This window comes from Papaver somniferum, chromosome 1 (genome assembly GCF_003573695.1).
Source record: "Papaver somniferum cultivar HN1 chromosome 1, ASM357369v1, whole genome shotgun sequence".
Classification (NCBI taxonomy): Eukaryota; Viridiplantae; Streptophyta; class Magnoliopsida; order Ranunculales; family Papaveraceae; genus Papaver; species Papaver somniferum.
This window is the reverse complement of record NC_039358.1, coordinates 136,324,151-136,344,853: the sequence shown is the minus strand read 5'-3', so window position 1 is coordinate 136,344,853 and position 20,703 is coordinate 136,324,151. Positions and strand designations below refer to the sequence as shown.

General features: G+C 37.9%; 1 protein-coding gene across 1 annotated transcript; it reads right to left on the bottom strand.

Annotated features, from left to right (window-relative positions):
* Positions 1-7,193: 7,193 nt before the first annotated feature.
* Positions 7,194-8,947, bottom strand: LOC113351141. The gene is made up of 3 exons (XM_026595190.1): positions 8,642-8,947; positions 8,077-8,551; positions 7,194-7,627 (listed from the first exon to the last, which is right to left on the bottom strand). The coding sequence occupies exons 1-3, from the start codon at positions 8,945-8,947 to the stop codon at positions 7,194-7,196; spliced, it is 1,215 nt and encodes a 404-aa protein (XP_026450975.1).
* Positions 8,948-20,703: the final 11,756 nt, after the last annotated feature.

Below are 20,703 nucleotides of genomic sequence, written 5' to 3'. Positions count from 1 at the left end.
GAATTTAAAGAGATGAAGTGCCCCTAATCGTCTGTGGAGTGTAAATAGCAAATTCCCAACTGAGGTGCCCCTTAGTAATTGAGTTTCCCCTTAACCAAAATGAGAGTCCGAATAACAAATGTCCTCCGGGGATGCCCCGCATAATTTTTCGAGCAGATCTTTCCAAAAATGTTTATTTCCTAAAAATACATAAAAACACAATGTTAGTACAAAAATAGATTTCCAACAATACGGACATTGAGGACAAATTAGACACAAAAATGTGTCTATCACCAGTCGATTAGCAAACAAGCTCAAACTTGTTATAAAGATGAATCCATCCAGGTATGTAAATTTAACTCATCTTCTATGAAGTTGATATCTAAGGAAAAAGTTAGATCACTACAGAAAATAACTAGGTCTAAACGACTTATAAAGAGGGATGTTGAAAATTCCGTGCAGGAACCTTGTAATGAACAAATTATTGTTCACCTCAGCACAGCTTAACTTTGTTGAAAGTGCATCTTGTCTCATGTGCACGTATTTTGAAAAGAGACAAGAGTTGTGCACAATCGGGCTATAGAGTCAGAAACTATTCTAGTTTGTATCTTGAATATGATTACCTGAAGTTCTATTTGTTCTTTTCATATCTTCAAGTAATGGTATTGAAAAGAGTTCACCCTATTTGAATAATAAAAAAAGGGGTTAAAATCGACATCTCTACCCTCCTTAGGGCTGTATGTGTCGATCGTACGTGAACCCTACTTACTCTGCATATAGGTTCTGTAACCCTACACTATTTTTCCTTCTCTGAAACTTTTTTCATCAAAAGGTTGCTCGTGGATCTCTTTTTCTTTTCTTCACAAACCCATATCTCAAATTTATGGAAACTCCAAGAATCATCTCTTCTGATGGAAAAAATGTTAATATGTTTGTTAAGTCATCAGTCATGAAGGAAAAAGATAAATCTCATTCCTATACAACTTTGAAGAGAAAAATGAAGAATATAAAGAAACCAAAGGCTAACACCTCAAATCTTCAAAAGTTTTTTGTTGTTCTTGAAGATTTAAAAGAAACAAGGAAGGAGATTCAGCAAATAAAGGCTATCATACTAAGATCTCTTGAAATTCAAAAGGCCCTGGTTCGGCAACAGTCAAGAAGGTTTGTTGGAATTGACTCCTTTCTTCATGAACCTAATAATGTTCCAATGTCTGTTGACGACAAGGAGTTCAGGGACGATAAAGAAATTTTCAAGAATATTAATGTCTAGGAAACTTCTTATGAGAATTTATTCTTATGTTTAGAAGGATAACTAGGGTTTGGTATATCAATTATTGTGATTACACATAGCTATTTCCAACGTTGTTTCATCTTGCAATGTTTTTAGATTTATTTTATTTAAATTCTAAGTTATTTGGAAGATGATCTTGCAATATTTAATCTTATTCATTTTATATATTGCAAATGTCTTATGAGATATATATGTGTCTACGTTCGTGAACTGTGCTTATCTCATCTATGCTCAAAAGTTAAGTCTATTATGTCTTTATGCAAATATTGATGAAAGATAAAATGAACTTGTTGAGAAATTCCGCAATATTGATCTTTTCCTAATACACTTTTATGTGAAAGTACTGTATTTACTCTGTAAGTTCTCTTATGTTGAGTGATTTCCGATTAAATTAATCAATAAGGTCTTCTTATGATTAATTTATTTGAGTTTACTGGATAGAAATCCATGTGATTTGATAATGTCCAAAGAAATCCTTATTTTCTCGTAAAAGTAAGGTCGCTCATGTTGTTCTCTTGGGAATGACATCAAATGGGGTAGAGTTCTTAAATGAACTCGTGCTTAATTTCCATATCTTTGTGGGGAGAGCAGTTGTGGAATTTTGAAGGAGTTAACTTGTATCTTAATAAACTCCTTGGTGAATACACTAAGTTTCGACCATGTGAAATTATCGAAACAAAGTTGATGTGTTCAATTTTAGTCATGAATTATCTTTTGAGAATTTCATTATGATCATATAGTTTTCGTACCTTTGCCAATTTATATTGGAAAAAAGGGGAGAATTATTTGGTAGTTCACACTACATACATACGGTTTACGGATCATTACGTAAGGGGGAGTTGTTTTCATTATAAGATGGAAGTATTGAATAAGGGGGAGTGATACATATCACCATAATATTAATTCAAAGTTGTGATGCAATTGGACTTTGATTGATTGATTCCATATAATAATACTACAACATTGTATAACAATGTTCAAGAACTTTCGTTTTCATATTGTTATGGCTACAGATCTTCAACAACAATATGCTGAGTTAAACACATTCAGAATCGATAGAGAACTTGAACTAACGAAGAATTCAAGGAAGTTGAAGAGCGAAGGAAATCAAGCATGATGGATGAGAAGCTACAAAGTTTATTTATTTTGTAATCCATATGTATTGATAGTTTTGTCACTAAAATTGACAAAGGGGGGGATTATTAGAGCACTTCTCGGCCGAACTCGCAAGCGTTGCTATCTCAAGATTGTTTGTCAAGTTTAGTTGATCAAAACTATATACTTGATTTCTAGTCTACTTATAGCTATGTCTCGTATTAGGACATAAGTGTGTAGTTGAGCTTTAGACTTCACGGCTTTCACCAATTGAAGAAGAATATCTACTGAAGAGCTCGGAGGAACTTCATCAACAAAAGGTATGTGGAGACTAAAACTTATCTATCACTCAGAAGTATATTGTATTCTATCTTCTAATGAGACTAAGTCGTATATCTATATAGACTTTTACGTTATACACATTTAATATTTCGAGCCGAGTTTATCTATTTCTCGAAATACATGTTGGAAGCTTTTAGCTTTAGCTAATTTCAACGTATACTTGACAAGTTTAGTTGGAGACAATCTATTTGTTGGAAACTAAATATTAAGTCAAAGATGATCATGTGAAAATTACCTTGAACATATTACATGATTTGTGTGAGACAATCATTTGATGTCAACTTGGGAAGTTTCGTATTGATCGATTAATTACTTGAAAATTACTTGAAGCTAGTGGTATGTGTAAGATTACCATTGTTATCTTCCAAGGATGTTTCAATGTTTAAATGAGAGCTTTGGAATGACTTCCGTGTATGAATATAATACAGGTTGAATAATTTGTATACTAATTGTTCAAGTCTAGTTCAAGTCCGGAACTATTGTTTGCGAACTGGTTTACCTGTGAAAAGGTCCAGAGCTGTTGTTCGCGTACCCTATTTGCGAACGTCTAGACAAGGCCAAGTCCGAAGCTTTTGTTCCCGTACCTTGTTTGCGAACGTCTAGACAAGGCCAAGTACGAAGCTGTTGTTCGCGTACTCAGTTTGCGAACACAGTGGTTAAGTTCTAAAAATCGGTAAATGTGATTTTCATACTCATGAACTCAGGTTCGTTTGCGAACTGAAGTACCTGGAACTTTAATGATATAAGGTATGTAAACTAGTTTTAAAAACCGTGGCATTATGTTCATGAATTGGTTCTTGTATAAGTACTTTGTACAATTACAAACCAAACCGATCTTATTTGAAATGGTTCATATATATAATTTCTATGAGATGATGAACATTTGAACAACTCTCTTGAAACAATTTAGATTCATTTGATTATCTATCATGATTGATTGATCATCATATTTGGTCTATAAGTATTAGATGAATATGGCTAAGTTATAAGTGTTAATATGGCTAACTTCAGTTAACTATTATTGAGCCAACAAGGTATACACGTTTGGGTACGGTTCATCCATATCTAAATATAGGTATATTTTATTTGTGGGTATCAAGCTAATACCATCTAACGGTAAAGATTGTTAAGCAGAATTAGCTTGAATCTTAAAATCAGGAGTTCATCTAACGGTGAATATCAATTGCTTTGTTACTAAGCTATCTTAACTTTGATTGTAAGCAAACCTGATTTGAAAGACTATATAAGGGAGAACTCTAGCATCTGGAAAGCCTAATCCCGACACTTCCGTCTGTCCTAGTTGCAAACTAGAGTCGATTCTCCTTTAACCTAGGTTTTCCAAAACCATTATTAGGTTAACGACTTGAAGACTTCATTTGGGATTTGTGAAGCCAGATCCAACTATTTTCTTTGTAGTTGCGTATTCTGATCTTACTTGTTCTTTCGTATTGAGTTTTTTCTTCTCTAAGATTTACTCGAGATTCATCTCTGATAGGTAAGATATAAAAAGTAAGCACAACGGTTCTTCATCTCAGACTCTTGTGATTCCTCAATAACTTCTTCTGTTAATCAGTTAGGTTATTGTGAGGAGACTAATATTTCTAGTCTGCTCTTCGGGAGTATGAGACCGGATTATTAGTTGAGTTTCCTATTCACCTTGATTTATCTAAAGACGGAAACAAAACCAGAATAAACATATATGTGGGAGACAGATTTATTTATAAGTTTTCGACTTTGGATCGTAGCAACTCTTAGTTGTGGGGGAGATCATCTAAGGGAATCAGGTGCACGGAGTCCTGCTGGGATTCAAGAAGCGTAAGGAACGTGATTGTTCCTTAATCGGTGTGAGACTTGGTTAGGGCTCAACTACATTCCAGTCTGAAGTTAACTTGTAGTAGGCTAGAGTCTTTAGCGGCTTAATACAGTGTGGTGTTCAAATATGGACTAGGTCCTGGGGTTTTTCTGCATTTGCGGTTTCCTCGTTAACAAAATTTCTGGTGTCTGTGTTATTTCTTTTCCGCGTTATATTTTTTTTTATATAATTGAAATATCACAGGTTATGCGTAGTTCAATCAAAATTGATAAATCCGACCTTGTTTGTTGGATAGAACTTGATTGACACTTTGGGCATTGGTCTTTGGTACCGTCCAAGTTATTCTCACATCAATCAGGCACACGGATTTCTATCTGTTCGATTTGATGATTGTATTGAGAAAGAGATCAACCTGTTTGATATATTTCTTGATTGAGTGTCACTTTTAAGTTGGTGCTCTCTGAATTATATTGGAGTTTAGTCCATACAGATTGCCGAGCGAAATATTGGGTGTGGTTGTTATACCCCCCGCGTTTTCATAATTCCACAGCCACATTCCCCATAAAGATATAGCAATTAAGCACAAGTTCATTTAAGAACTCTCCCCCATAAATTGTTATTCCCAGGAGAACAAATTGAGTGACCTTACTTTGAAAAAGAATGTTTTGGACATTAAGAAATCACAAGGATTTGTATCCATAGTATCGACATAAATTAATCTCAAGGCCAGTTACGAACAACGAGTCAATTTTACTCGATTTTAATCAACATAAGAGAATCTTACGGAGTGTGTCAAGCAGCGAAACACAAAAGTGTGATCACAAAAAGATCAATACTGCGAGAAAAATATCAAAGAGTTTGTTCTATTTTCCGTTTATAAAAACATAATAGATTTAACTTCTGAGTATATATGAAATATTAGCTCGATTCACGAGAACATAAAGGCACAAATATTTCATAAAAATTTTGCAATAAATAAACCAAAAATGATTACATATTGCAAATTCATCTCCCAACAACTCTAGAATTTAAATAAATAAATCTAAAAACATGCAAGATGAAAAACATTGGAAATACCTATGTGTAATCACAATCTTTGCTATACCAAACCCTAGTTATCCTTCTCAAGAATAAAATCCTCAAAAGAAGTTTCCTAGATATGCATCGTGTTTTTAATATCCTAAGCAGAGAATTCCTTCTCATTGTTGAAAAATCATTGATGATAGGACCATTTAGTTTTTCCAAGTCTTCAGAGATGTCAGTTAACTCACTAAGTTTTGTCCTCAGTTTACTTAGAGTGCTTTTTGTCTGAGCCAGCGAGTGTTCATAGTAAGTTATCTCATCCAAAGAGCGATTGATTCGAAGCTTTAAATCATTCCTCTTAGATACAAAGTTCTTCACTTTATCCCTAAAATCATTATCATGTTGACAAATTGATAAAAGACAAGTTGAGGAAGAACCTTTTTCATCTCCAACTGACATCTTCTTTTGATTCCTTCACATAAGTAGACGTTAACAACTTCTACTGCATCCTTTTTGGTGATTCCTCTTGTTATAGGAGCCATGGAACCAAAACTTTTTTAAGAAGATGAGAGTATTTGTCAACCCTAAATAAAGAAAAAGATTTTCTCTATTAAGGTCCGTGAACCAGTGGACATATAATAGACGTTCCCGTCCGTGAGCCCAAATGATTATGCACACACTTTGACCAACTTGTTATGCAAATTGTGGTTAATAAATCCCAAGGCTTTTGTATAAGATTAAAGCATCTCATTAGCTCGAATAAACAGGGTTTAGAGCACAAGAGACATCTAATAAATCAAGTATGGATTATAGAGTTTTTTGGAGCTAGCTCAAAAAAAATTATTCATGCTGACTATCTTATGAAATGGAATGGGTCACACAATAATTATGGTCAATTTACTCTTGATCAGCCTTGTCATCACAAAAGATAATGTGATGAAATTTTATGCAAACTCATTTTCTCAAGCTAAACTATTGAGGTTGCATTCATTGCTACAACTAAGTAGTAATGGGGTGAATGGAACACTCACCACTTGTGTCACTAGGTGACTTTTCAAGACACTTTGTGCAATCAAGATTCTTACCTTTTCTGGTTCTTTTACTCCTTTGTCTCCTTGGTTTCGAAGTTCTCTGATTATTCTTCAATAGTTGACTCATTTTCTGCATGTCATTTTGAAGTTTAACAATTTTTGAGTTATTCTTCTTGAATTTCCGACATTTTTCTTGAACATGTCACTGACATCCACAAAAAACGCAATGCATTGTGAACTCAACTTTAGAAGATTCGGTTATCAGTTTATCACAAGCAACTGTTTTCTCTTTGAGCGAACCAGCGGGGATAAAATAGTTGTTGGTGATGGAGGTTTTGCTGGAGAACCCAATACCATTAGTGTTACCAAAGGACTTTTGCCCAAACAACATGGCTGAGATCTTGTCTGAACTACCTGGGATCTTTTGTAGGTCACTTTTGAGGGTATCAATCTCAACTTCTTTAGCAGACCGAGTTCCAGTGAATTTCTCATTAAGTTTGTCTAACTCAAGATTCTTCACCTTAAGCGATGATTCTAGTCTTTCCACAGTTCTATTCAACCATAGGTTTTCTCGGTGAATTTCTTCACTTTTTTTTTTTTGATACTAAGAAGAAATTTATTAGATATTGGAATCAATTAAATCATTCATATCAGCATATAATGCTTCTACTATGAAGTTTAGTGGATACTGAGACCAACTTATACTAATCTGAAAATTGCGGGAATGTTTAGCCAGCTTATCAGCTGGTTTATTGAACTTCCTATAGATAAACTTGCAAGTCCATAATGGATGCTTGCTAAATAAATTAATAATATCTAAGATCAGTGGTTGTAGTTCCCATCTGACTTTCTGGTACTCCCCCTTAGCTGCTGCTACTACATTCTGAGCATCCATCTCAAAACACACTTGCTGCAAGTTGAGTTCTTCTGCCCATACTATAGCCTGCATCAGTCCTTCTACTTCTGCGTGTTCTGCGTCTAAGTGTCCATGTTCATGGATGCATCTTCCTTGCTCAAACACACTTGCAGAATTACGAAGTATTAGTCCCATCCCTGTATGATTAATAAAAGAAATAGATTTAAAAGAAGCATCAAAACAAATAGAATAGGTAGATATAACAGGTGGTATCCATTTACTCTGTGTTGTATCAACTGAACTATTTATGTGAACAATCCTATGTGTTCTCTTCATGGATGATCCTGTCATGTTGTTTATATGCTGAATGTTACAAATTACTTCTACAACATTTGGTTTCTTTCCATCAAAGACGCATCTGCAGCGTTCCTTCCAAATTTCCAAGCAACATTTGCCATCTTTACAATCCAGTCTGCATCTATCTTAGTAAACTCATTGGTAAACCAACTAATTATCCATGTAGAAACACTTGTATCAGAATCATCCATGCTTCTCCTGGCTCCAGGGATAGATGTCCACATTGCACGAGCAAATGGGCAATCCCAGATTATGTGTTTAGTTGTTTATTCTACCTGATGACACATACTGCAGTAGTCGCTTTCAGAGTGCATAACCATGTTCATGCATTCACTTGAAGGTACAATATCATTAACACACTTCCATAAGAAAGTCTTGATCCTCGGCAAGGTGTCTAAGCTCAATAAATGCTTCCATATTGTTGTCATTTCAGGATCATAAAGTGCAGCCGCATTGGTCTTGATATCAACAAGCTTTCTGTAGGCGGATTTCACTGTGAACTTCCCATTTTTTGTGAGAGTCCATACCAGTCTATCTGTGTTGTTTGCAGGTATTCTCATAGTTAGAATCTTATGAGCATCTTCAGGGGAGAACAACTGATGGACATTATCAACCTTCCCAGCCTTAGTATTTTCATCAATAAGATCATATACCGTATTGTATTTAACAAAAACTTTGAACTCTGTAATGGATATTGGTGGTTCATATTTCCCTGCGATCCAGTTGTCCTTCCAGGTAATGATTCTTCTTCCATCTCCCAACAGCTAGAAACTGTATTTTTGAACAAAACTTACTTCACCTTGTATACACTGTCACGCCCATGTGGAATTCTTCTTTTTTGTGGAATGTAGAACTGAGGTGTCAGGGAAATTCTTTTTCTTCAATGCTTTGGCCCACAACTGATGAGAATTATGGTATAGTCTCCAAACAGATTTTGCTAATAAAGCCTTGTTGAAGCACTCTAAATCTCTAAAACCCATACCACCAATTTCCTTGTAGATGTTGACATGGTCCCAAGATGTTAAGTATACTCCCTTCCCGTTCTGCTTTTTCCACCATAATTTCCTTTGCACTCTGTCCATTTCTTTAATGGTTGCTTTTGGTATTTTAAAAACTCCCATTTGATGTGAAGGCATTGCATTTAATACATGCTTCACCATCACCTACCTTCACTTTTATTCAAGCATTTAACAACTCCTTTTCTGACTCAGAATCTGAGGCTGAATCAGAATCAACAAATATTTCTGCATAGGGAGCAAAATTTCCTGTCTGATGTTCATAAGTAAGTTCATCAGTGTGGTCAAGAGACACAATGAGAGAATTATTTCCTTGAAGAGAGCTTTCTTATTGAATAATTTGATCATTTTTAAACTTGGTTTGCGGATGTCGCTTCCCAGTTTTTCTGTAATTTCTCAGGGTTTTTCCGACTTGCAGTGTAATCAAGGATAAGGTTTTCTCATCATGATCAAAACAACATTCGTCAGCCCAAGACAAGTTTTCCTTTGAAGAAGTCATACTTGTGTTGGTTGTGGCCTTAAGTGCCGTCGTGCTATCTTTAGCCACACTATGCTCGTGATCAAAGATCTTTAACTTTCCAACGAGACCATTTCTGAAAAGTGTATCAAGGTTATTTCCTTCTATGATGGCATGTTTCTTAGACTCGTATCTTGCTGGTAAAGATCGGAGAATTTTCATCAAAATGTCCTTTTGGGAGATAGTCTTCCCTAATGCAAAACAATCATTAACAATACTAGAAACCATCTGATTAAATTATTCAAATGAATCTTCATCAGACATACGAAGGTTTTCCCAGTCAGAAGTTAGGTTTTGAAGCTTATCATCCTTTTCAGAGGTATCTCCTTCAAATACGGTTTCTAAGATATCCCAAGCATCTTTAGACTTAGTGCACAAAGTCACATGGTGCTGAAGATCTTGGCTTATGGCATGGGTAATAGCGTTCAACCCATCAAAAATCCATGTATCTTGGATTTTTTATATTCTCCTAATGGCTTTGCAACAATAGCTCCTTATACAACAACTGTTGGTGCATTGTATCCAAAAACTAAAATTATCCATGTCTCAAAGTCACGGGCTTGTAGAAAGGAATGCACAACGATTTTCCACCATAAGTAATTTGAGCCATCAAACTCTGGCAGTACATTTATAGATATTGCACTCATGTCCATATAGTCAGACTGCTTCAAACACACACTTATTAGGTCTTAACACGTTTTACTTCTCTGATACCAACTGAAAACACTGGGGGTACCAAAATACACCACCAACTTTTTCGTAGGCAATTAGTATGGATAAACTCAACACAACTCCGAGAGTAAAAACTCAATCAAGGAAAGTTCCTAGAGTTATATATCTCTCTCTATCTCTTGTTGTTAGAACGTTTACGGAATTGAATCCGTGAACCTTACTATACTAGAAGAAAAATAGCATTTGAAAACATGATACCAAAGAACAATGTCCAGGGATCAATCAAGTCTTATCCAACTGTTTTGGGGTAAAAACTGATTCTTCTGTTTTTGGTAAATTTGGGTGTGTCGCCGAGAAACGAATCTAAACCCTAAACAAATTCACTACACTAGAGTACTTTAGATTGGAGAGATCAACCTATAAAATCCCGCCCTAAACCAAGAAATGGTCGTTCCGGTATTGCTTCGGTCACAAAATGAAGGAGAAGGGTTGATCTTAGGGAGGGAAGCGAAGAAGGTGTTGAGATCAGAATGGTTAACTCTAAAGGTGTGGCTATTTTATGACTTGTATCAGAAGGTGGAACTGGCTTGCGGAATCTAAGCTATCAGTTCTTTGGTGTTTACTTCTGGATGCTGTGTTGATAACAAAAACTGTTTTTTTTTTTTGGTTGAAATAGGTTGAAACCTATTTATACACCTGATCTCATAGGAAGTGGAAGTAGTGGAGTGATGGAGAAGTGGGGTCGCTGAAAACCACGTCCCTACTATGAGGGGAAGATTGGTCAGTTTACACCCACTACTTCTACGCTGCCACTAACTTTCCGTCTTTCCTGACACTTTCTCATAAAGGGCATGTTGCACGCCGCACGCTGTAAACCGCTAGACTAATACCCCGATGAACATCCCCCCAGTTTGTGACATGTTTGATGTCTCGAGTATTTTATAGAAAATATGTAGCAAGTTGCTGAGTCGGTCTTTCCTAATTATTATGACCAATCACGCGCAAGCTAGGTGGCGGGTAGTCATGTGTGACGAGCCAAGTCATGAGACTTTACGCAAAGAGTAGCATGTGATGCTATTAGGTTAAATAACTAAGTTATTTGTGAAGCCGATACTCATAAAATATCGTATGTATTCGATGCATGTAAAGCATTTCTTTTAAGCAAGCAGCTCAAAATAATTGATGCATGTGAAGCATCGTTATATTGAGCCTGTCTTGGTTAGTCGCGGAACCTAGCATTTTAAAAAAGAACATGACCGACCACTTTCAGGAAGTTGCTAGGAACTATTTATGCATGCCAAAGGTAGGTCGGTCGGTCCCTATACGAGAGTGATGGTTGGTAGCCATTTTGACATCCTATTGATCGGTCCAAGTTAAATCTAGACCGCTTAAATTGGCTAGCCAAATTGGATGGTTGAGATGATTTGCGGTAGTTATTGGTTGCCGCTAATTTATTTAAGACTCCTACAAGGAGCGCGGCTAGACATCTTTGGGCGATCGTTTAGGAGCCATATGGGTAGGCCGCGACGTGGACGATTGTTCCTTATGGAAGGGAGGTGGCCAGTGATCATGGCTACATCTTGTTGAGCACCTATAATAAGAGTTAGGACGGCCGATTCGACTGGCGAAGTTGAGCGGCCGAGATGATTTGCGGCAGTTAATGGCTGCCGTTGATTTAATTTAGGTTTTAAAATCTGTGTGGCCAACCCATTTTGGGCCAACGGTTTTTGGTGTTGGCGGCATGCTATAGACTATTCGACCTTCCAGTATTAAAGTCGAGCCACTAGTGAGTGCATCCACGCTTTGTCCGTCGATCGGAATTGAATCTAGGCCGGCCAACATAAATTAGGGTTTTCTAACCCGCAGATCCAACTCCCTTTGGGTAATCGTTTGGTGGCTTCGCTTGCGAGTGGGAAGGATTCTGATTGGCTTAAACGTTAGTGGGCCCGCCGGTGTGCATGGTGGTTCTTTTCCGGTCGCAAGTGGCCAAGCTTCACAAATCAGCTGGCCAAAACATGCGGCTGTCATCGTTTTAAGACTGACATGGGCAGCCTATATTCGGTTCCTTAAGGAATTAGGTGCTTCGACCAACCAACTTCCAACTTTTATTTAAAAGTGTGTCTGGCCTATTTAAAGCGATCTAATTGGTCGATGGGAAAGGGGGATGGCAAGCGGCAACATCGAGTGTGGACGATCGGCCACGGGCGGCGCCTGCTGGAGCAGATCGGTCGGCCAAGTGGCCTGGCCACGCCTCCATTTGCTGCTACTTTTACTTGTCGCAGTTTCTCTTTATTTCTTGTGTGTTTTGATTTTTGGTAGGATGTTGCTCCTACTAGTTCCATTTTGGATTAATTTCGTAGCTTACCTATGTTTGGTCTCGACCAATAGGGTTCGAGATATTGTGCAGGGCGCAAAAAATTTTTTTTGCAAATTAATTAGGTCAAATTTGGTGAATTCTGTGTGTTGACACAAGATTCTTAATTTTATTCTCAGAGAGCAGTCAACACGTCTTCTGATTGAGTACTTTCATGCAGACCTTAATCTTGATACTTCAGGAAATTCATGCTACTCAGCTGCGAGTGAACACTAATTGTCATGTCATATCAATATTAAGTGTTCAGCCGGGGAACATATCATAGGAAAAATACTCAATAAGCCATACATTAATGAATAATGCAGGTGAGAGATTAATAAAATTTATAGAATGTTTGGGATTGTTGTTACATGCACCATTCTGAATAAATTTTATATACTTAATTGCTCAATACATGTGTAAGTAAAGAGGCCTGAGCACTCATCACTTTTAAAATGGTTTATGTCTCTTTGTAGAAAGACGACACATTAAATACAAGGTTTCACAATTTTAGCCCTGAACTAAAAACCACCATTAACATTAAGTCCCCTGCTTAGTACGTAGCAGTAACATTGTTGCGGAGTAAGCATTATATGGTGACAAATAAAGATAAAACTTATGAGGCAAGGTAGACAGATGTTACCAGGATAGAGGCCGGATCGGTCTTTGAGCAAGACATGTTTAACGAAGTATCAGTGCACGCGGTGATCGTCCTCCTATCATACGTCAATTGTCTCAATCGGTTGATATCCCGCGTCTGAGGCCTTTATATACGCCAGATAGAGAGTCCCTTGTTTTCCCGGATCTTGCCGATTTGCGGAGTATAAAAGGGAGCACTTGAGACTTTCTTTTCATACCGATCATCACAGAGTTGCACTCTTCTTCGTTCCAGGTATTGCTTTTATTCTCTTGTAGTTTTTTTTTTATTATTATTTTTTACGTAGGTTGTTGATATAACCATAACGCTTCTCTGCAGGACATGATGGAAGCTTCTGGTGATGATTATTCTTCTAATTCGAGGAGGTGTTAGCTAAAATTGATCCTCCATTTCGTGAAGCTGGTCGGGCTATACAAGGTATGCCTCTCACACATTTACGCATCGTTCGAGAGCAAGTTCAAGCTTTCCTGACTTCCGTTAGCATGGAAGAAAAGTGTAGGCGTGATGAAGCGTCTCATCCAACGAGTGCCAGACCTGAAAGATTCTCGGCTCGGCTAAAGCGACGAAGGGTTGAGCATAAGAAGGCTCCAGGTGAAAATAATGATTACCCTATTCATAACGGCATCATAATTCTCGATTCTGACGTGGACGAACCGTAACATCCTCAAAAGGTTGTTGGAGCAGTTTCTGAGAAGTATATAGGAGCGGCCTCTGGAGGAGATGTTGGTGCAGCTTCTAAGGGAGATGTTGATGCGACTCCTGAAAAGGATGTTGAAGTTTTGGAAGACCCAATTGAGCTAGCCAAGGATTATAATGATGCTGAGATTTTTATTGAAGCAAAAACTGACGAAGCATGGCTAAATAGTTTGATAGAGGACCACGATAAAAATGAGGTAAATAATTCATTGCAATTCTTTAAGAATGATGAGATCCCGTAATACAAGATATTGTGGAAGGTTTGTATAATCCTTTGCATATTTCTGAATCTTTTGATCCACATTACTTAGATTGAGTATTTGTGCTTCTAAAATTCTTAAGGATTATTTTACTTCTAAGTATCCACCACTTGATATGTTTGATTCTAGCATTGTGCAGGTTTACCAAGAGGAACCCGAAGAAGTTCCCTTATTTTATGTTCTCTATCCACTTTCGAGTGTAGAAATGACTAAGTGTGGGGGAATCTTTCAAGCTATAACAATTTCATTATTCATGTGTTGTGCTAATTATTGTGTGAAGTTGTTACTAGAGTTGCATATTGTTTTCTGGGCAGACTACCAGATTTTCAGATTATTGGTATATGGACGATAACAAAAGAGTCGGGATGACGACTTTAAACCAAGACCTAAATGGGAGACAACCCATAGGTTTTGTATCTTAAACCCTTTTATTTTTGTTTTTATTGTTTTCATATCATATTTTCATCCCCATGTTTAATTTCATTGAGTCCGGAATTTATTTTAGAAGAAAATTAAGACGAATACCTTTTCGTCAGAAAAATTTAGACTGCGCGTAGTTCAGTCCAGAGACCATAACTGTCAGAACGTTTATCGAAACACCGTAAACTTTTGACATTGTGTAGAAAACACGTAGATGAACAGCTTTTGTGAAATTGAGTTTTTCCAAATTCCTTACCAATTTGCACAGGTTTTGCGTTTTATCTGCTGCTACGTCAGAATTCAGATTTTTCAGTTTTACACATCGAGGACAATGTGAAGTTTAAGTGCGGGGGAGTCTTTTGCATATAGAGCTTTTAGCCTTTTTGAGTCAAAATTTTCAAATTTTCTGTATATATTTGAATAAAACCTCCAACGTGTAGAGATTTTAGAGTCACTAGCATACTTCTAGGTATGTTTACATAGAGATTTCTGACCGACATAACTGAACTTGGAAGTGTTAGGGAACTACGTTTGATTTCTTGCTTGTTAGAGTGTTAAATAATGGATTTAATCATGCCGGTGATGAAAATTAGGATAAGGGAGAAATGCATTATTAGAGTTGATGATCAATAATTAGTGGAGACTACCTATTTTCAAATCAACAGAGGCACCAAACCAAATTTCTTTGTAGCTGACTAAAGAGCTTTCTTTTGAGTGTGTGTCACCGTTCGTTAATTCCGGGTAGAATGGTGAGCTACCAAACCTCCCGCCAATAGAAGCACTATTTTTGATCTCTTGAGTGCTAATTTTGTCAATCATGAGGATGACGTCTATAGATGAAAACCACTTTCTTGTAGTTTGATTTGCAGTTAGCACCATTCTCTCTCTCGCCAACAACAGGTCCATAGAAACACATCATCATCAACAAGCGGGGCGACATAAAAATCTACAAGGGAAGTTGAAGACGTTTAAAGGTTAACAAGCAATAGTACAAGGAAGAGAAAATTTCATATCCAAGTAAGCAACAAACAGTGAGCGGATTTTTATATACATGTTGAAGACTTACACATAAGGAGCGAAATTCTATATCTAAGTATGAAGACTTATTTACAAGAGCGAAGAAAATCAAAAGATGAGAGTTATTGAAGTTTATGATACAAAGACATTACAAGTTGTGAAGAACAAAGTGGTAAAGTACTTCTTTCATGGCCATGTCATTTTAATTTCGTTATTATTTTTGTAGTTGCAATCTTTTTGTCAAAAAGAAAAAAAAAAGAAAAAAAAAAAAAAAAAAAAGAAAAGAAAAAAAAAGAAAAAAATACAAAAAGATTTGCATTTAGGTTGTTATTTGTTCAATAAGGCCGTGGAGAAGAAAAACATATAAAGAAGTTTCAAGCAACAAGGAAATTGAAGAGAAAGAGTTACAAATTGTCAGAGTTCTACGAAGTTCAAGAATTTATCGTCAGCAGTTGAAGACCGAAGACGAAGGCCAAGAAGATGAAGAAGACGAGTCGATCGAAGACGTTTCTATTGAATGCTGTGAGAGTGGTGTTATCATTATTGCAATCAGATGTGAAGGTGGTAAGTACTCTCATCCTCGATAATAGTGGTTGATCTCCTTTCTTAGAGATCATCAGAAAAAGTCTTTTATTTCCACGATTTTGTGGAGTCTCCAGAAATTATTTCGGAAGGTTTCCTTCCCACCATTCAACGTGTGTAGGATTTCTCTCTTCATTCCTACCTGCACACATGTGAGACCCATAAAAAAGTCGTCTTGTTGAGTGCAATTATCATAAAATCCTTTTAAGTGAGGCAGAAGTAGAGGCGAAATGCTTATTGGTCGCTCTCAAACACGCGTTCTCTCATTATGGTGTGGCTATTTCTCACTCAACATTTAAGAATGAGAATATGTTCTTTGGTATTTCTAACTTCTTATTACTAGCATGCAGAAATTCTATGTCCTCATAGCTCTTTGGATGCTTGGGAAGCTGGAATGCTTTGAAGTTGGAGCAGGTTTTGTGGGTATATCTCTGGTAAACCCTCACGGGACTATAACTCGTCCACCAGGGACACCTAGGGGTTTAAAGGCCTGTTGCACATGCTAAGTGCAACCGTATCCTCGACGACATGGAGTTGTTGTATTTTAGATAGTTTGCTCGAGGACTAGCAAAAGCCAAGTGTGGGGGAATTTGTTAAGTGCATATATTTAGTGTCGAATCCATGCTAGTAATTGTTGTATATTCTTACGAATTGTTGTATATTACTCTTGTTTTGTTTTGCTAGGTGAGTCGTCCAAAAGAAGTCAATTTGCACTTAATTGTGCATGAAGTTAGCTACAAGAGGAGAAAGACCAAAGACCAAGTGGAGCTCATTCAACTCTAGGATTTTTTGCTATCACTTGAAGACGACGAGAAGATGAAGCTAATGGCGAAAGAATGAGGTCAATCTGGTGCCGTATGAAGAAGATATGGGCGAAAAGAGAAGTCAAGCTTGTCGGTTCTCCGGAACTGATAGTTAGACGGGAAATATCAAAGGAGGACGCTGGAACTACTAGGGGGTGACAAGATCACTAAACGCACTCGGATAATTTACTCGGGGTAGCCACATTTTGAATTAAAATAATAACGCCAGGTGTTTCTTCTCCGACCAGTTCAGGCTGTCTTCCACGGTGACTAAGGTATTGGGTTTTGAGATCATGTTGATAGAGCTCAAGACAGATGCTGCAACCATTGTCATTGAATTGATGGAGCAGTGAGAGATGAAGAAGCTCGAGTAATATGGAAACGTATGACGCTGCTGCCAGCGGCAGTAGATGATGGACCGGTGAATGATGGAGACTCGAGTATTTGCTGTTGTTGATGAGATGGTAGACGATGAAGCTTAACAGAGTCGATGGAAATGATCGGAGGTTGATGATGGTGGCAGAGAAGGGATGAAGTGAGTTGTTGTTTATTATAATAAAACAACATGGCAGTGTTGGAGCTCGTGGAAAGTCGATGGTTATGGGTCATTGATGGGAATGAACTCCACTTGGAGTTTGACAGGGACGAACATGGTGCCGTTATTTATCAATCAGTGAGGGGAGCTGAGCTCGAGTAGATGGAAACGGGTCTGTGGTTCGTGTAGCAAAGAGAGAAAGATGGAAGAGCATGGAGTGACTGATGGTTTGCTGCTCGAGCTTGGTGAATAGGTTATGACTGAGTCTCGAGTGTTACTGTCATCGATGGCGAATGGAGAAGGAACCGAGAGTTCGAGTACGAGCTGGGTCTTCTACTGACGTTCGTGGCAGTGAAGATGCTGCTCGAGTGTATCGATGGAGTTTGAAGAGAAGGGTGAATGAGGGTTATGGCTTGCTGCCATTGTTGATGCTCGATGGAGTTCTATTGCCTGCAAAACAACGACGGTATGGAGAAGATGGGCTTACTTCCATGGATTGAAGAGTTGATCAACGGAGGGGATGAACTGTTGCTGTTGAGATCAGTTAAACCGAGACGAGAAGTGAATCAGAGAAATGCTGTTGGTAACGAAACAACAGTAGGTGGTGAAGAAGATGGAGTTGCTGTTGGATGTAGCTGCCATTGAGGGAGAAAACATCCAGGAGAAGATACGACTGGGAAGTTCTAGCCGCAAAATGGCAAAGAAAATAAGAGAAAAGATACAGGAGAACTTACGGATAGAACTTCCAGCCGTACTAAGAGAAGAAGAAATTGGTTGTCAGTTCCACGGAACTGAAAAGGCAAATTCAATGAAATGGGCTGGACTTTGGCATTTGACTAGAGCCCGTTAGCTGTTTTGAGAACTCTCAAATTCACGGCCAGCTTTGGCAATGACTTGTTTTAGGGAAGTTGGTGACTTTTGGAAACCTATTTCGACCGGGATTCTGAGCACGGGCGCTGCTACAACTTGGAGACTATTTAAGAGAGTTCTTAACCTAATCTCATATACACTTTTGTTCTTCATAAAATATTTTAGGGTTTACCCCTTTAGGGGGAAACCGGGTAATTGTGTAACCATGAGAAGCTAAACTTTTATCGAGGATGAATTCAATGTTCTAAGCGTGAAGCTTTATTAATTATATAAATTTGTTCGGAGTTTTAATCACATCATCGTTTGCTTTCACTATTTTTAGGGTTTATGATTGATTAATTGGATTGATTTGGAGGGCACACTAGATTGATTTATTAATTGTTTTATTGCTAGTATTGGGTTAGGAGATAAGTAAATCGAATAATCATACACAAGTAGAAATCGCGAGACCTTGCAGAGGGATTCTGTGGAGCAATTGCGAGTGAAGACAACATCAGCAAGTGAACCTTGAGCTAAGAGTTTAACTAATGGGATCAACCTAATTCACAAAGCCTAAAACGTTCGATTGGAATACACCTTGAGTGAGCTACTACTTGGTGGTTCGGTTGGATAGAATCTGATATTGGAGAGCTTCCGTATCCTCGGTAGAAGGAGTTTTGGGGATAGCACTGAGTTAGCTGATATTCTACGGTTGGTGATGAATAGTTCTAACGAAGATAGATAAGTATACTAATCCAGTTATCGCTTGGTAACGGCGAAGGATTCCTTGATCATCTTTCTTTTATTTGTTATTCTTTTTATTTTACTTTAAACCAATCCCCCTTGTCTTTTATTATTTTGCTGAACTAAATAACATATCAATTACACAGCTCTCTATGGGAACGATCCTTACTACCGCTATATTATTTATTTAATTAGTGGGAATATCTTGATTAATTTGTTGTGGTTACGACACGCATCAGCATCACGTGCGCTAGCTTGCTGCTTACCGACTCCGTGAAGGGGTTTTCAAAATCCAAAAATTGCAGATGCCGAAACTTCTAACCGGGATTTAGGCAAAAATGAGGTGGTGATTGAGAAGCCATTTCGTCGTTGAAGTAGGTTGCGCTTCAGGGTACGAAGGATGCTTACCCAAAGGAGAATGTTTTTGGCTGCTTGATGATTTCCCTTGTTCTTTCTTTTCCTTTATGTATTCCCCTCTGCGGCATTTTTTGAAAGACAAGAGATGTCTCTTTCATGGTTTTATTTTTCTGGTTTTGAACTGATGGGTAATGATTTCATGAGGGTTTGGGTTTACTCAAGACTTTGCCTTGAAATGATCCAGGAGCAAAAAGATTTCTAAAAAGGGAAATGATGCTTTGATTAACTGATAAATTGAAACCCTAATTATGAATGCAAGCAGTGCAATCATTTTTGGAGGAATTACAAATATTGCTTGACAAGGGAAATTGCTAGAGGAAACACTAAAAGGAATGTTGGAGGGAATGGCGGTGAGACATCTTAGGTATTGAAAGGTTTGAGCCACCGGGCGTGCATTACTACACCTTCCAGATTGTCAGCATTGATGAGCTTGCAGTAACCTCCCAAAATAATTTCTGCCACTAGGTACGACTCGTCCTTCCCTTCTGCGGAGTCGGGCGGAGCCGGTTGAGCGGCAACTACCATATCTCCAACTTGAAATAGGTTTGGGTGTTGCACAACTCCTTGATTCTTAGATTTGTTATCTTTGACTGAGAAAGCTTCTAAACTTCTAATAAAATATTTGAAAGGCCAGCATCCCATTAACATCTCCTAGTGACACCTGAGTTGATGATCGGATCGAGTCCTCAGGCCTTGACTAAAGGAGGAGTGATTGGTTGCAGAAAGGGTTATTCAATAAGACTTACTTGTGTTCAGAATCTGAGGACGAACGTCGTCGGGCTCTCTCCATGTAGTTGCGTCACATTGGCGAGTTGTTGATACGGCAGCAGATAATCTTCAGGGTTGGATGGCTTATTGGAAATCCTTTCAGGTATAAACACTGGCAAGGGACATACTCCTAGCTTTGCTTTGTTGTTATGCACCCACGAGCACCCCAGAACCATATCATAATTTGGGCATTCTTTAATAATATGAAATTTTCCATGTGTTAGAGCGTCTCCTACCTTGATTCCGAGATTCATGTACCCATAAACATTTTTTATTCTCCTTCTGGGTTTTTGATCACAGTTGGGCAGTGAACAACTTCCTGCTTTAAAATTCATGCGGCTTTCAGAGTCTTGACGGTAACGATGTTGAAGTCAGAGGCCGCGTCAATCAGTGTGTTGTCGAACTCGACACCCTTCAGGTGGGGAGTGGTCAGCACTCCCCGGTTGCATTTTCCAACAGTGCCTTCTAAGAGAGGTTGGGACTTGGAAGTGGCTTCTCCGACTGAAAATAGCTGCTTGCCTGACACAACGCGATTGAGAGCTGCAAATATGTCTTGACGTTGCGCTTTGGAGAAATAGAGGATTTCACATACATGCTCCATCATGGATT